The sequence below is a fragment of the Artemia sp. Qi Xiang Cuo genome, chromosome 2 (genome assembly GCF_049724085.1).
Source record: "Artemia sp. Qi Xiang Cuo chromosome 2, ASM4972408v1, whole genome shotgun sequence".
Taxonomy (NCBI): domain Eukaryota; kingdom Metazoa; phylum Arthropoda; class Branchiopoda; order Anostraca; family Artemiidae; genus Artemia; species Artemia sp. Qi Xiang Cuo.
The window spans coordinates 10673026-10689684 of NC_142795.1; the positions used below are offsets into that span (position 1 = coordinate 10673026).

Consider the following 16659-nt stretch of genomic DNA (forward strand, 5'->3'; position numbering starts at 1 on the left):
CACCCCGGTCTTGTCACGGAAGTTTTAGGCTTCACTGAAGGCATTTACGATTGCTACAAATATAATGAATATGTAAATGCAAGTGTTTCATTTGCTGATGGCATCCTAAAATATTTCAACTGAAAATTTATTGTTTGCACCAAATGCACAGCAATAAGCTTTTCTATTCTTGGGGCGCTGTGAAAAATGTTCAGGGCAAAAAGTCAAGCTTTAGCGTAAAGTTGAGAAACAGGTGGCTTCCTCATATATGGAATAATTTATGTTCGTTTTAAGCTCATTGTCACTCTAACTCATTTGATTTTTTTTTTTTTGTTATAGAGTTTCTGTTCATTTTTAATACCACAACCAGGGTCACCTGGGTATGCCTAAACGTAAGGAGGGCTACCGCCCCCAAAATCCCCACTCTTTGCATCATAGTTTAACCTTCGCAGAACAATGTTTCGAGAATATTTTTTTTTCGTAATTCTCTTATTTTCCAAAACACGCAGGCATGACCCCCCCCCCCCCACACACACACAAACACTCTCTGGAAAAGTAAGACATTTAATATGTTGTAGACAATGGTTTTAGGGTTCTCATGCATGTTGAATTTCACTGTATAATTTCCTTCAAGACTGTACCTCTTTGTGGGGCTTAACCCATGTTTCTAAGATTGTGCAAATTATCAAACGTTACTAGACTTTAATAAGCAATATTATAATTGATAAATTTTGCATTCTTTAGAATCAGAATACATAATAGATTTTGTTGTTGCATGTATTATAATCAAAACTTGACTGTTTTGAGTTTTAGCTTCAAATGCAGCGCAATAGCTCTGCCGAAAGTGGGCTCTAAGTATTTTTTTTTTTTTCACGCCATTTCGTATAAGAAGGAGTTGTCGTAGAAACTTGGGAGGGGGCTCATTAGATTCAAAATTGAAAGCTTTAATGCCCTTTTTAAATGTCAAACGTGATTGGACGCTAAAAAGTTTTAGAGGGGAAAGGTTTAATGCCCTTTTTAAATGTCAAACGTGATTGGAGGGTAAAAAGTCCCCCGTACCCTTTTAAGTTCTCCCTCCCTAAAAACTGATCAAAACTCTGGGATAGTCATTTCCCATGACTTGGGAGAGTCATGGGAAAGGTGAAATAATTATGCCTCCGGGGATGCCACGACCCCTAAGCCCCTGTGACAAGGATTGTAGATTATGTGATTTGGCCATTGTTGAAATATAGGATTATTATTGGGAAAGAGGAGAATGTTTGATCCTGGGTGTGTCCGAAAAGGGTGAGGGTATTAAGGTGAAAGTGAAACGAATGTTGAGGGGGATGTTGAACTAAATCAAATTGTCTATACTCAAGCTTATAACGTGATTTGGATCAGAATGGCTCCAGGTCTACAGAACCCCAAATTTGACATAAGTTTTCAATCCATTTATTTGAATAAGATTCCCTTACCCATCCATCCAAAGTTCTATATTACTAATATTTTAATATGTTGCGCTTTTGTCCAAAACACAAGTAGCAGTCCAAAATCTTGATTCTTAAGGAGGAAAATAAAAAAAAAAGCTTTACATACATTCCTTTTTTCAATCACTAAAAGAAAATATGTCAATTAAAATTTCACACACCCTGTTTGGGCAGAAACATGTGCGTTGAGGCGAACAATGGCAGAAAACACCACTCTGCTGTATTTTCATATCTTTTGCTACTAAAAAAAGAACACTAGAAGTTGCAATTTTCTTTCGATTGAGCCATGGTTCAACATTCCAGGACCATAGGTTCAATATAATCACCCCTGGATAAAACAACGGCCAAACAAATATAGACAGCCCAACAGTAAATAAAAAGATACATCCTAAAGTCAAGCATCCATGATCCCTTTTTCTCAGGCTTCGTATTTCCGCTGTGTAGCACAAAGCTTAATGAACTTTACGTATTTAGAATCATCTTGAAAACATAACCTCCTTCTTAGAATTCCGATTACTATTAGTACCTTACTTACACTTCGTAATCAAAAACTATCGGATAATACAAATAAGCCAAAAAACGCTAAAAACACTTTAGGTGTTCTTAATTGGTTGAAAACGAAAGTGAAGGGTTTCTTCCTCTAATTATCATATTTCAGCTAATACGGAAACTAGAAAGGATAGGGAGGTATGGTCTCATCTAATTCGTTTTACATCTGAATTAAGACAGAAATAAATCTCCTCGGCGCAACTTGCACCTAAGCTTCCTGAGGGATGGATCCTTTATGATCACTTTTATACATATTAGGACTATAATTACAAAATGAAGGTATATAATTTGTTTAAATTTGAATTCTCCAGATTAAAGAATTCTTGGATTCGATTTTTTAAAATAATACCTTTCAGAAGATGGATATTTATATAGGGACCAATATATATTTACGCATTTAAGAAGGCAAATACGTTAAGGCGTAGAAGAGTCAAAACATTGCCTTAGAATTTCCTAGTTTCTCTGTCAAGACACTACAAATTAGAATGTTGTATCTCAAACAACCTACGATTATTAAGTTTCCATTTGAAAAACAGGTACCTCTTAATAATATTGAACAGGAAAAAAGGGATAACCAAACTATTTTATCTCTAGAACGATAAAACGAAGTACAACAGACACCTTTTGGTAAATCAATGAGAAATATTGAAAAAACGAGGCCCGTGACAAAGTAGTCACCTTCAGGGCCGAGCATTATAGATAACATTCTGCTAATGTTCACATTACCTACTACTACTACTACAATAGCTCACTGCAGTGCCAAGTGCCACTGCAGTGCAGCTATCGGAGGCAGAAAAATGCAGGCATATTTCCAACGACTCCGATTTTACACTCACAATTTCTGGGACAATGACCTGCAGTATTTGTCCAAAGACTTCAAGAATCACGATCGGTACATCTCATCCCGTTCAGTCGATCATAGCAATAATAAATGGTGGTATACACGGTTTTTATGTTTCACGTTTCACAGGAAAAAAACCTACTAAGATTGAGAGTTAGTCCTTTTTTTCTAAGTCGAAAGTGATTGGAGACCAACCAGCCAGGGGGGGCGGGATTTTTCATGGGGGGGGGGATCTTGGTTAACGCCGGCTCCCGTCATGATTAGACAAAATTTCTGTCTTTACAGAGAAAGTCATGTCATTACAAAATTTCTTTTCTGTCATTACAAAGAAATATCATGCTATTTTTCTGTCACAGTGCGCCAATTTTTTTCTGCAATTACAGTAAGTATTAACGTTGTTTTTATTTTTATGGGTCAAGGTGTCATAGCTTATGGCTGCCACAGGAAAAAATTGTCTTCGTTTTTTTCTGTCATCAATAAAAGAAATGTCGTATTCATGTCATTGTTCTCTCTATTTAGGGTGAACTTTCCATGGGTACAACCTTCCATCGCGGAAGATTGAATGAGACGAACAAAAAATCAATAAAAAAAATTGTAAATGTAATAAATTTATTTGGTTAACTGTCTGGACTTCTCAACTAGCCATAATCTATAAAACGCATCATGCAATGCTTTGGTAGTCTTTTACGGTTGGTATAAAAAATCAACTCAATTTGCTCATACAAACAAAATGAAATGAATTTATAATAACTGGTAAAACATTTTTCCACGCAATCAGCACATTTACAACAGAAAGTCAACATTGAGATTATACACATACTAATATAGGTCCGAATATTTTTGGTTCATATCCAGAAGCCTTTATCAGCCAAAAAAAAAGAGTTTGAGAGAAAATTAGAACACATGCTAGAAAATAACATCAGAACATGGGGAGGGGACAAAAATACTATACGAAAAAAGGACAATAAAAACCTCCAATCTGATAAATTACAGGTAATGATGCAGTTGCTTTTAAACAATAAGAAAGCTTTTAACTTTGTGCATATTATTTGAGTTTGTCTCAATCAATAGCTTTATAGTAAAAAAAAAAAAAGAAAAAAAGAAAAAAAAAGAAAACACACACACACACACACACACACACACAAATCCTGTGCAAAAAAAACGAAAAATCACGTCATAAACTACAATTGTTCTCTTTAAACAAATTTAATATTGAGATTCAAATGCAACATATACCAAGAAAAAAAAAGTATGGCCTAATAAATGATTTTCTACAACAGAAACTACATACAAAGAAAAAAAGAAATTACAATAAAAAAAAGGAAACAGAAATTACTTATGTAAAGAAAAAAAGATGAAGAAAACAAATGCGCAAATGCTGTACAAAAAAGACGAAAGAAAACTCACATCATAAATTAGAGTTATTGTTTTAAACAAATATAATATGAAGATTCACATGCAAAACAGATCAAGAAAAAAAAAACATGTGATCTAATAAATGACTTTCTACTACAGAAATTAGTTACAAAAACAAACTGGAACAATATATACCCAGTTGAAAGCTTTCTTATGTTAACGATACATTCAAGTTTAAGAAAATTAGCCAACAATACTCCTTTACAGGAACAATACTCCTTTACTGCTTTTGTAGTCTATAACAATACTCCTTTACTCCTTTTGTAACTATAACAATACTCCTTTACTCGTTTTGTAACTATAACAATACTCCTTTACTCCTTTTGTAACTATAACAATACTCCTTTATTCGTTTTGCAACTACAACAATACTCCTTTACTCGTTTTGTAACTATAACAATACTCCTTTACTTGTTTTGTAACTATAACAATACTCCTTTATTCGTTTTGTAACTATAACAATACTCCTTTATTCGTTTTGTAACTATAACAATACTACTTTTGTAACTCTTTTACAGAAGTGGGCTGACTCCTAAGACCAAATACTAAGTGAAAAGAAGTGTCATTAGGGAGAAGTAATGTAAGAATCAGAATAGCAGATAAATACTTATACTTATCATTAATTACCATAATATCATCATTATCGTCATGGCACCCATCTTTCAACAGACTATTCAACAATCCCATAAAACTTGGCAAGTTTTAAGTAATTACCAAAAAAAAAGAATAAAACTGACGAATTAGTCATCTAATATAGTTTGACCTTAAGTTTTGCTAATCAAGATACTGAAAAAGTATAAGCAATGTATAATAGGCTTATATAAAAGGCGGTTTTAGGGGGGGGGAACTTGCCCCGGGCAAGAAATTTTAGGGCGCAAAATTTCAAATAAATAATCAAACGGTTATAAGCATTTTGTAATTTTTGAAATTTTATTTTTATTAAAATAAAGTAGAGGGCGCTGGAAAAGATACACAGGAAGCTCTCAACTACTGCTCTTGATGGAATTTCTCCTTATAATCATCTTGTTCAATTATTTCTACAGTTAATATTTTACGTTTTTGTGTGTTTTGTATTTATTGCGTATATTTTTAATTTTTTTTTTACTCCACATTCTAATAGTTATTGTACAGTGTTTTTGTGGGTTATACATATACTATTACTATTATTACTATATCTTCATGACCGTTCCTTGAAAATAAAAGGAAGTAGACTTAATTTAATTAGTTTTAATGTTTTTGGGGATATTTTGTATTCAAATTTTGTTGAAAAATGAAAATTTTGTTAAAATTTGGTCTAAAATTTTTTGGGAGACAGGGGGGGGGGGGTGGCTTTATCAATATTTTGCCCCAGGCGCAAGAGAGACCAGAACCGCATTGGCTTATATACCAAAGGTTAGTATTGCAATTGGTGTGAGCAAAGAATATGGATACAGTCACTTTCATACTACCTACATAATTTCCCATGCTAAGTGGTTAAATTACGTTAAGTCAAGTAAAACCTTTCGAACTTAAATAATTCCTTTCAGACAGGGTCATCATAAGCAGGGGAGGCTTGAAACGTTTCCAACCTGAATGTGCAGAAGGCAGTTCCCTTCAATAACTCAAGCAGTATACTTATGCATCTCTTAACGATAAATAACAGTTCAAATAGAGATAAATTCTTTTATTAGACAGTGAAAAAAAAAAGAAAAATACTGGATATTTCGATCACTGTACATGTGATCGAAATATCCAGGATTTTTAAATAATTTTTTCACTGTCTAATAAAAGGGTTTATCCCTATTTGAACTATTATTTATCGTCATGAAGAGGCAGCTTGGTCTTCAAAACTACCTGCATCTTTTAACGGGTACTCACCGAAGTTTCTGACAATTTAGACGTGCAGTGCAGTTGATATTTGAAAGTCATGTGGGTGAGTAGATGTGAGTTTTTTTGTGATAAAAAATATATAATCGAGCATAAAGCTGTCATAAGATATTTGATTTTGAAAGGTAAAGCGCCTACGCAAAACAAAGAAGAGTTGAACTCTGTCTATGGGGACATTGCAACATCACTTACCACAGTGAAACTTCTAGCCAAATTTAAAGTGGCGCGCAAGAGCTTGGCAGACGATGAACGGTCAGGACGTCCAAAAACTGTAACAAATAATATCGCCAAAGTTCACCAAATAGTTCTAAACGACAACCGAATTAAAACGGCAGAGATGACAGAGGCTTTAAAAATATCCAATGAACGTCTTTATCACAAATTAAATCATCATTTAGGCATGAGAAAGCTATTCGCGCATTTGCTGACGTTAGACGCAAAACTTATTCGAATGAACATTTCCAACCCTCTGTTGACGCAGTTCAGGCGCAATAAATTTGAGATTTGGGGCGGATTAATTCCTATAGATGAAACTTGGGTACACCGTTATACGCCTGCAGCTAAAATTCAATCAAAACAGTGGAGCGCAGAAAGAGAGTCAGCTTCAAAAAATCAAAAATTGCTTTTCGGTTGGGAAAGTGTTGGTGACAGTTTTTTTTGGGGATGGTTATGGAGTTATCTTAATCGATAAGGAAATTCATTACGGTAATGGAGCATGCTACACATTATTAACTCATAAGCTGAAGGCAGAAATCGCAGAAAAATGGCCACGTCTGTAGAAAAAGGAAATCCTGTTTCACCAAGACAATCCGTCGTGTTACATCTCAATGGTTGCCTTGTCAAAAATTCGCAAATTTCGGTTTGAAGGCCATCTTCTTGGCCATCCACCTTACTCACCAGATCTAGCCCCAAGCGACATTTCTGTTCCCTAATCTAAAAATTGCGCTCAGAGGATGGAGATTTTCACCAAATGAGGAGTCAATCACCTTCGTAAACAATTATTTTGCAAAGAAGAACACCGATTAGCATTTTGAAGGATCAAAGATATGGAAGCATTGCTGGGAGAAGCGTGTAGAGTTTCAGGGAGAATATTGGGAAGAAAGAATTATGGAAAAATGTCTCTTTCTTAGGTCGGAAAATTTTTTAGACCACCCACGTAAATCCATTAAACTGTCAGAGCCACAGTCTAGAGTCATCACAATCATCACAAACAAACTATTCAAAAATCTAAAACGTGGAGTGGAGATTAGAGCTCTGATCAAGCGTGAAAAGTTTTACAGGAAAGTTTATCAATTTATTTCAGAATTTATTAATCATCCAGAAACGTTACTTTGTTGCTAATATGTTGACTTTTCCATGTCGTACCAAAATCTTACGTAGTGTAGAATTTTATATAGATCTCGAGTCTACTTTGAACTGCCTACCTTACGTACTGGGTTTGCCCCGTTAGATGACATAATATAGAGCAAAGTCTTAAGTTCTGCTTGTGTGAAAGGGTTCCAAAGTCTTGTGTGAAAGAAGCATGATGCCTGATGATGTCATCGTAAACTAATCATCGTATGCCATGTCGACATCGATGATGTCGTAGTCATCGTATGCCATGATGTCATCGTAAACTAACACAATAAATTCCACATAATGTCCTACTTATTCCCCGGACAATTTTAATGTTTCAGTGACAACACTAACTACAACATAATTGATCATACCACCAATAAACTAATTGTTTGAAAGAAATTCGGTAAAAAATACCATCCATTAAAAATGATCGCAACCTCTTTCTTTTCTCCAGCTCAAATCCAAATGACTAGAAATTTTAGAATTCAAATCAAATTTTATATTATATTTGAGAGTTTAGTTAAATTGTGAGCTTATATATACAAAAAAAACTCGTTAAAAATCATATCAACCTCTTTTCCTCTTTTTCCTCCAGCTCAAGAATTTAACTAACATTTTAAATTACGTTTAAGAGTTTAGTTAAATTGTGAGCTTATCAAAAAAATAAAGACTTTCGTTAAAAAATTACATCAACCCCTTTTCCTTTTTCTCCAGTTTAAATTAGAACGACTACAAATTAAGACTTATAAGTTAAAGTTCAAATTTTACCGAAAACGTAAGGTTTGAGTACAGTCTAACTAAAAGAGTTTAGTTAATTTTCAGAGTTAAGACAAAATATAGTTCATTAAAGAATATTGCAACATCTTTTTTCTCCAGTTAAAATTAAAAAAGATAGTAAATTTAAGGGTTTAATAGACCTAAAAACAAAAACTTACTTTTACTGCATATTCGTTCCTTGAGCCACGGTGAATGCATCTTTTACACACGGCATATTCCCCCTTTCCAATTGTTTCTAGTATTTCATAATCTTCAGATATGGGACTCAATTTGCTACTGAATATTTTCTAAAATAAAATAACACATTATGATTTTATTCATAATAAAACTATAATATTACTCATAATAAAATACAATAAATATTATTTCGCTACAATTCCAGCTAGTATCGTCAAAAGCCAAGGTGTAAACTTTAGCAGAACCATAATTTAAAATTCTGTAACACCAAATCTTAGAATCCAACTAAAATTTTACATGAAGCATTCTTTAAAATTAAGAAGATACTTCGAACATTCTACAAAAAACCTTGAAATTTTAAATAAGGCTCGGATCTGAAGACTCCTCTTCCTGTGTGAATGTCCGCAGTAACTCCCTGTGTGAATGCACCTTGCTCCTCATGTCTGTGGCACGTTAAATTTCCTATTCTAATCTGAATCCTAAAGCTCTGAAAATAAAACCCGACAAAGTATTTAACCAGGAAAAAGAAAGGTGGAATCGTGCTTCAGACTTTCTGTCCAGCAACTGATCCAGCGATTTAGTCCCTTGCTTTTGTCTAGCGCTGGAAGCGCGAGTTCTGTCCAGCGCTTTAGTCCCCTGCATTTGCCTCAAGATCAAGTTTCAGGTAGAAACAGAAGAATACCCTTATTTTGTATCCCAATTTTGGAAAAATAGTCCAATTTTATACGAGAAAACGCAAAACGATTAAAAGGCAAGTTTTCAGTGGCGTCAATTCAGTAGAAATCTATGGTTAATCAGTTATCAGTTCTTACTGATTAAACTTTAACTGATTAAGAGTTTCTGCTATATAACCATTGTATTTACATAATTCTAGGATGCTTAAATATCCTTAAAGACAAATATATCTATGATCTATGTTCTATAAGCTATAACGATACAAACCCATATATAATGTTCAATAAACCTGCATAAAATGACATTCTAAATACGTTCATATTATGGTTGTAAAATGTAAAAACAAAATCAAGTTTTAAGACCGAGTTTTCGGATTTTTCCTTTTAACGCCTAGGATATATACCCCCTACCCAACGCCCTACCCAACAAAAGACATTCATATTGTAATTTTCCCTTCAATTCCAATGACAAACGAATAAATTGTCACTTAATATTATAATAACTTTAATATCGTTAAAATAAATTTAAATATATTATAGTTTAAATATGTTAAACTACTATAAAATAAATAAAGATGTTCGCTTAAAGAAAGAATAAAAATGTGAACAATGTGAATGCCCAGATTTGCAAACTTTTCCTCACATGCAAATTAAAACTAGAAATTCATTTAAAGTTCTCCCTTAAATCCAGATTAAAAAAAAAACACTTTTCCAAAACACTTTAATTTACTTGAAAAAGAAGAAATATTTAACTCTTATGAACATCAATATTTTTGGTGAGCTATTCTTTGTATACAATTTAAACTCGAAAGTTAAATATTTACTTTAGTAATCACTCTCGAAAGACGGCATTCAGAAAAAAGTTTTGAACACAGAGCGTCTTGAGAGAAAATCTATTTATCCTCTGATTGATCAAAAGAAACTGTGGATTACTAGGAAAGGTGTTCATTTTTCCGAATAAATATTCTTAAAAAGGTCCCTTCATATTAAATTTTCCTAAAAGGGTCCCTTCACACCAAATATTCCTAAAAAAGTCCCTTCACATCTTTTGGAGAAAAGAGGAAATAGCTCAAACGATGAACATTTAAGTTATTTTTTGCAAGAACATATCCAGGAGAGGGGGGCCCGAGTTTGACCCCCCCCCCTAACTTTTTTTTCGACTCTTGAAACCGTAAAAAAAAATACATATAAACAAATTTTTGGTGGATTTTTAAAATTGTTTATTTATAAAAACTAATCCAAAAAATACCCCCCCCCCCCGAGCAAAATCCTGGGTACACCCTTGCTTCCCTTTATAATAAATAAGCATTGCTGAGCTAAACCAATAATCAAACAAAACTCTTGATTAGCCACAGTTATTGCTAATTGCTCTTAAGGCTCTCTACGTATGTTAAAATACAAAAGAGAAAATAAACACCTTGAAAAGTTTTTAATTTTTTAAAATTTAACAATTTTAAAACTTTAAATACTTGTAACTTCTTTCCGGTTATATAAGTAAATACAGTCATTCTAAGCTGTTCATCAGAAATAAATGTGTGTTAGGTGAAATTGAAGAGGTACAACTAACTTTTTAATATTTATTAAAATTTTAATGCTTAATAATATAGAATTTTTTATTCAGCATTTGATTAGAAAATATTTAATTTTTAACATAAATAGTAAAAATATTTAATATTTTAATACGAAATATTTAATTAACTAAATAAAAATGAAATTTTAAACCTTCGTGTTAAATGCTTGAATTTTTTTATAAGCAGATATCAAAGTGCCAGTTACTAAAAATAAGCTACGGATCAGTCAACATTGCTATTCGCAGTTACTTAAAAAAAAAAAAAAATCTTTTTCTAGGCCATATTCCGTCATCCGTCATGTATTGCACAATGAAAAAGAAAATAATTTACTTATAAAGAAATAAAAATGAAATAAGAAACTCAAAATAAGTTACGGATAAGTCAACATTGTACGAAAAAAAATAAGGTCATATTCTTTGTGTTAGGGAATAAAAGTAAATTTGGACATGAAGCCTTGAACACGAAGTTTTAAACTTTTGTATTTATTTTTTATGCAATTCATCGTCTGTTCTTTTCGTATTCAAATGTTGATTCTTAGCAGCTAAATGACAAATTAGATCTCGGTACACTTATAGACCAACATACTTATTACACACGTATGAACTTATATAGATTTACGTATTATAAGTATAGAATTATCGACTTATATAGACTTATATTATGTATGTATAGGATTATACACTTATTAGACCAATCCCGGTAGACTTACCAATAGAATGACTTGATAGAAGCTCAGTAACGAAATTGATAGTGATCTCTGGACCGTACACCAGGGATGGAATTATATGTTTTAGTCATTCATTTAGATTAAAAAAAGCTTTTATTTCGTCATTTCTTTTAGGTCATCGATGCTTTTTTTTTAGCATGTGCTAAGGGCGCGTCTTTGGGTAGAGTGTTTTTCTTGCCGTTTCGTTTTTTTCTTTTCTTTTTGTACTTTTTTAGTTTTGGTGTATACTAAAAAAGGAAATACCTTGAATGAACTGACATCATTGCCATTTGTTTGCTCGTGGCCTTCCGGGAATAAACTAGGGTTAACAAAACTGAACCCTCTGAACAACTCGTGAGCAGTGGCAGATGGAGGAATGGCAGGTGAATCTACAAAAATAAAAAGTTGGTTTATCTTCTTTATTTTAGCTGATTCATAAATTACTCACGCGTTTCGCTGATTCCTGATCACATTTCGTTAATGAATCTACTTTATTATATTTTTCTCTTATTTTGTTTCATCTCTTTTTTCTGTTTTATGCATCTATTTCTACTGTATTCTAATCATTCTGTACGTTGAGAATCTGCTTCAATCGTAGTTCTATTTTGTTTTTCCATTAAATTCCATTAATTTTTTATATTTAAAATTATTTGTGCCCATGTACCCCCTCTCCCTCACTGATTTGCGGCGTTTCCATCTAGTCATATTTCCGCTCACGATTCATGCTATCAAACATCAATACAGTTTTTGCTTGAATAAACGGCGCAATCAATTTTTCATTCGTTACTATGCAACTGATTCTGCTGTTGTCTAATCTTTCTGTACATTGAGGATGTGTAGTATTCCGAATTTCAATTTCATTTTTCGTTCCTTTAATTCTTCCTTGTTTTTCTTTTTGTTTAGTTCTATACTTTGTTCATGGATTTTTTTTTTTTTGTGTCACAAAATTTTATCTTTGCTCATTTCCAGCTTAAGCAATTTTCTAGGGCAGAGTTTTTGAGCAATACTACAGCCTTTTTTCCTTTAAAGCAAGTATTGTTTTTAAAAAACATAAGCCTTTTTACGTTTTTTTTTTAATTTTTTTTATATAGCGATTAATTTTACTTTATTCACGATACTCGCTAGGTTTTCTGATCCTTTTCCCTTGGTTTTATCTTAAAACTGAATTTATCCCAGCAGAATCAAACAGTTCGTGGTAACGAACTGTAAGTAAGGAGCGACCCGGCTAAATGGTAACCGAAACTCTAAAAAACGGAATTTTGGTAGCAATAGATACATCAAAAGAATCGGATTTTAATTCTGATTTCAAATATATAAGTGTCATCAAGTTTAATCTTACCTATCAAAAGTTACGCGCCTGAGAAAATTTGGCTGATTTTCGAAAAAAGGGGGAAAGACCCCCTAAAAGTTATAGACCCTAATAAAAATCACACCATCATATTCAGTGTATCAGAGAACCCTACTGTTGATGTTTCAAGCTCCTATCTCAAAAATGTGGAATTTTGTATTTTTTGCCAGAAGAAAGATCACGGATGCGTGTTTATTTGTTTTTTGTTGTTGTTTTTTTCTTTTCCCCAGTGTTAATCGTATTGATCCAGTTGCCCTAGAATATCGTGGGAGGGCTCATTGGAACGGAAATTAAAAGTTCTAGTGCCCTATTTAAGTGGAAAAAAATGGAGGGCAACTAGGCCCCCTCCCATGCCCTCCAATTTTTTTCCCAAAGTCACCCGATCAAAATTTTGAGATAGCCATTTTGTTCAGCATGGTCGAAAATATTATAACTATGTCTTTTAGGATGACTTAATCCCTCGAAGCCCCCAGGGGGAGGGCTGAAAGTTGTAAACTTTACCCAATGTTAACATACAGTATTGGTTATTGGGAAGTATACAGACGTTTTCAGGGGGAATTTTTGCTAGTAGTGGGGGGTGGGGGTGGGTCGGAGTTTATATGGGAGGATCTGTTCATGACAGACGGGGTCAGTGTGGAAGGGACATTGCTATGACGGGGGTGCCGGGTTTCCCATCATTATTTTGAAAAAAAAAAATCAGAAATTAAATGTAAAAAAACAAGTTTTTCAACTGAAACTAATGAGCAACATCAAAACTTAAAACTGACAAAAAAATAATAGCTATATGATTGGGTTCACCTTCTAGTCAATGCCTCACTCTTTAAGCCAAAGATTTTTTTAGTACTTTCATAAGAGCTATTTATTCTAATTAACGGCCTTTGTGATTAAGGGTCATTTTTAAAGAATTGGAACAAAATTCGAACTTTAGCTTACAGAGCAAGGTATTGACTAGGGGGCAAACCCTCTAATATAAGTATTAAAAATATATGAATATAGAACTTCGTTACGTAAGTTAATTCGTAAGTTACGTATATTTATTACTAATAAAAACGTTCGTAAATAAAATTCAATAAGTTTCGAGAAAGCAATTCAACCAAATAAAAGTAAAATTAATATGCAAATTTCGTTTTAATTATTCATGCACAGTGAGCCAAAATCAAAACCTGCATTAATTAAAAAACGTTCAAAAATGAAATAAAAAAAAAAAGTTTTTTTAACTGAAAGTAAGGAACGACGTTAAAACTTAAATCGAACAGAAATTATTCCGTATATGAAAGGGGCTGTCCCCTCCTCAACGCCTCGCTCTTTACGTTAAAGTTTGACTTTCGCACAACTCAATTTTTTTTAAACAATAAAATTATGTTTAATTTGCAATTTTTTTAAATTAACTTTAACGAAAGTTACAATATGAAATTCTAGATCATCTACGAACATTATTAAAGAAGCTTTAAGCTCTTATCTACGATAATGTGTAAGTTTTAATTTCTAATTAACCTCAAAAAAAATTATACAATCACATTAAGCTTATCAGATAACACTAATAAAGAAGTTCCACGCTCCTATCTGCAAAAAGGTGGAAATTTGCATTTTTTGCTCGAAGAAAGATCACGTTGCGTGCCCTCCAAAAAATGGAGGGCAACTAGGCCCCCTCCCACGCTCATTTTTTTCTCAGTTACCCAATTAAAATTTTGAGATAGCCATTTTGTTCAAAGTCGAAAATCTAATAAATATGTCTTTTAGGATGACTTAATCCCCCACAGTTCCCAGGGGATGGGCTGCAAGATATGAACTTTGCCCATTGCTTACATATTGTATTGGTTATTGGGAATTATACAAACATTTTCAGGAAGGATTTTTTTCTGGGGGGGGGGGATGGAGGAGGGGGTTACTCGGGAGAATCTTTCCGTGGAGGATGTTTCTTTGGGGTAAGGGACATTTCTATGAAGGGTGCGCCGGATTTCCAAGCATTATTTAAAAAACGATCGGAAATTAAATTAAAAAAAAACAAGTTTTTTCAACTGAAAGTAAGAAGCAACATTAGAACTTAAAACGAACAGAAATTATTACGTATATGAGGGGGTTCTCCCCCAAGTCAATACCTCGCTCTTTACGCTACAGTTTTTTTAGTGCTTTCAAAAGAGTTATATATTCTAATTAAACGGCCTTTGTGATTCAGGGGTTTGTGAGTTAAAATTTTTTTTTAACTTTTAACGTAAAGAGCGTGGTATTGACTATGGGGAGAACCCCCACATATACGTAATAACATATACGTAATAAAAAAAAAAAATAAAAAAAAAAAAAAACAAGCGATACGGCTCAATAGTAATCGAAACTTTTAAAAACGGAAGTTTGATGTCAATAAATGTACCAAAAGAATGGGCTTATAATGCTGATTCTAAATATATAAATTGTATTAAGTTTAGTATTACTCATCAAAGGCTACGAGCCTGAGAAAATTTACCTGATTTTTTAAAGAGGGAGGAAACAGCCCCTACAAGTGAAAGAATTTTAATGAAAATCCCACCGTCAGATTCAGCGTATCAGAAAACCCAATTACATAGGTTTCAAGCTCATATCTGCAAAAATCTGCAACTATATCCGCAATGTATTTTTTGCCAAAAGAAAAATATACGAATATAGAAGTTCGTTACGTAAGTTAATTTGTAAATTACGTCAGAACCAAATTTAGAGACAGCCATTTCGCAAAAGAAGAGTAAAATTTTTATGCAAATTTTGTTTGCTTATTCAATGACGGTGAGCCAAAATAAAAGCTGCATTAACTAAAAAACGATCAGAAATTAAATAAAAAAATAAGTTTTTTAAACTGAAAGTAAGGAGCGACATCAAAACTTAAAACGAACAGAAATTATTCCGTAATTATTATTCCGTAAGTTTTAATGCCGCTCCTTACTTTCAGTTTAAAAAACTTGTTTTTTTTTATTATTTAATAAACTAAAAGAATCAAACATTTTGCGGTAGCAACCTATAAGTAAGAAGTGACTCGGCCCATTAGTCACCCAGACTAAAAAAAACAGAATTTTCATAACAACAATGGGTACTTGTGTAGAATCCGACAAACACGCGAGAAGTGAAGTTATATTAATGATAATGAAATAAAACAAAATAGGATAAAAATATAATAGTTTACGAAACAAATTTGGGCTATATATTTGCACATTAAGGGGTGGGGGTAAAGCATAGCATATATTAAATACGTAACCTAACCTAACCCAAACTAGGTACCTTTTATTCCCCCTAAACCCCAAAAAAACTAAAGTTTAAATATGGTTCCAAGAGTGAGAAACCCTTTGTTTATACAGCGTCTAGGCATTATCCGGTCAAATGCCTATCTGATCTTGAATACACATCTTGCGTGTTTATCAGATTCCACACAAGTACCCAACAATGCAACAGATACATCAAAAAGATTAACATTTTATGCTGATTATCAATATAAATTCATTGAGTTGAATGTTACCCATCAAAAGCTACGAGCCTGAGAAAATCTGCCTTATTTCTGAAAAAGAGGATAAACCCCCCCAAACCCAAGGAAACAATGAAAATCGTACCAGATTCAGCGTATCAGAGGACCATACTGTGAGATTTTAAGCTACCATCTGAAAAAATGTAGAGTTTTGTAGTTTTTTTTTGCCAGAAGAAAGATTACTCACGCGTAATTATTTATTTTTATTTTTTTGAGGGGTGATCATATCTAACCAAGGGTTCTAGAAAATCAGGAGAAATCTCATTGGAACAGGAACTAAAAGTTCTAGTCCCCCTTTTTAGTGACCAAAAGATTGAAAGGCAACTAGTACAAGTCATAGGATCAAATTTCTAGATACCCATTTTCTTCAGCATAGTTGAAAGGCCCAATAGGATGACATGTCAGGGATGACATGACCCCCATAGCCCCCGAAGAAAGAGTAGCAATTTATGAAGTTTCCTCATTGT

The 16659-nt window shown here is 33.2% G+C and overlaps 1 protein-coding gene across 1 annotated transcript in view; it reads right to left on the reverse strand.

The window, feature by feature from the left end:
• Positions 1–16659, reverse strand: part of S6kII (Ribosomal protein S6 kinase II) — a 245358-nt gene that overhangs the window by 21932 nt on the left and 206767 nt on the right. Inside the window, exons 11-12 of the mRNA XM_089105528.1 lie at positions 11625–11749; positions 8391–8519 (exon numbers count right to left, since the gene is read on the reverse strand). Of these exons, the coding sequence (XP_088961654.1) occupies positions 8391–8519; positions 11625–11749 (254 nt within the window). The remainder of the gene's footprint in view (positions 1–8390; positions 8520–11624; positions 11750–16659) is intronic.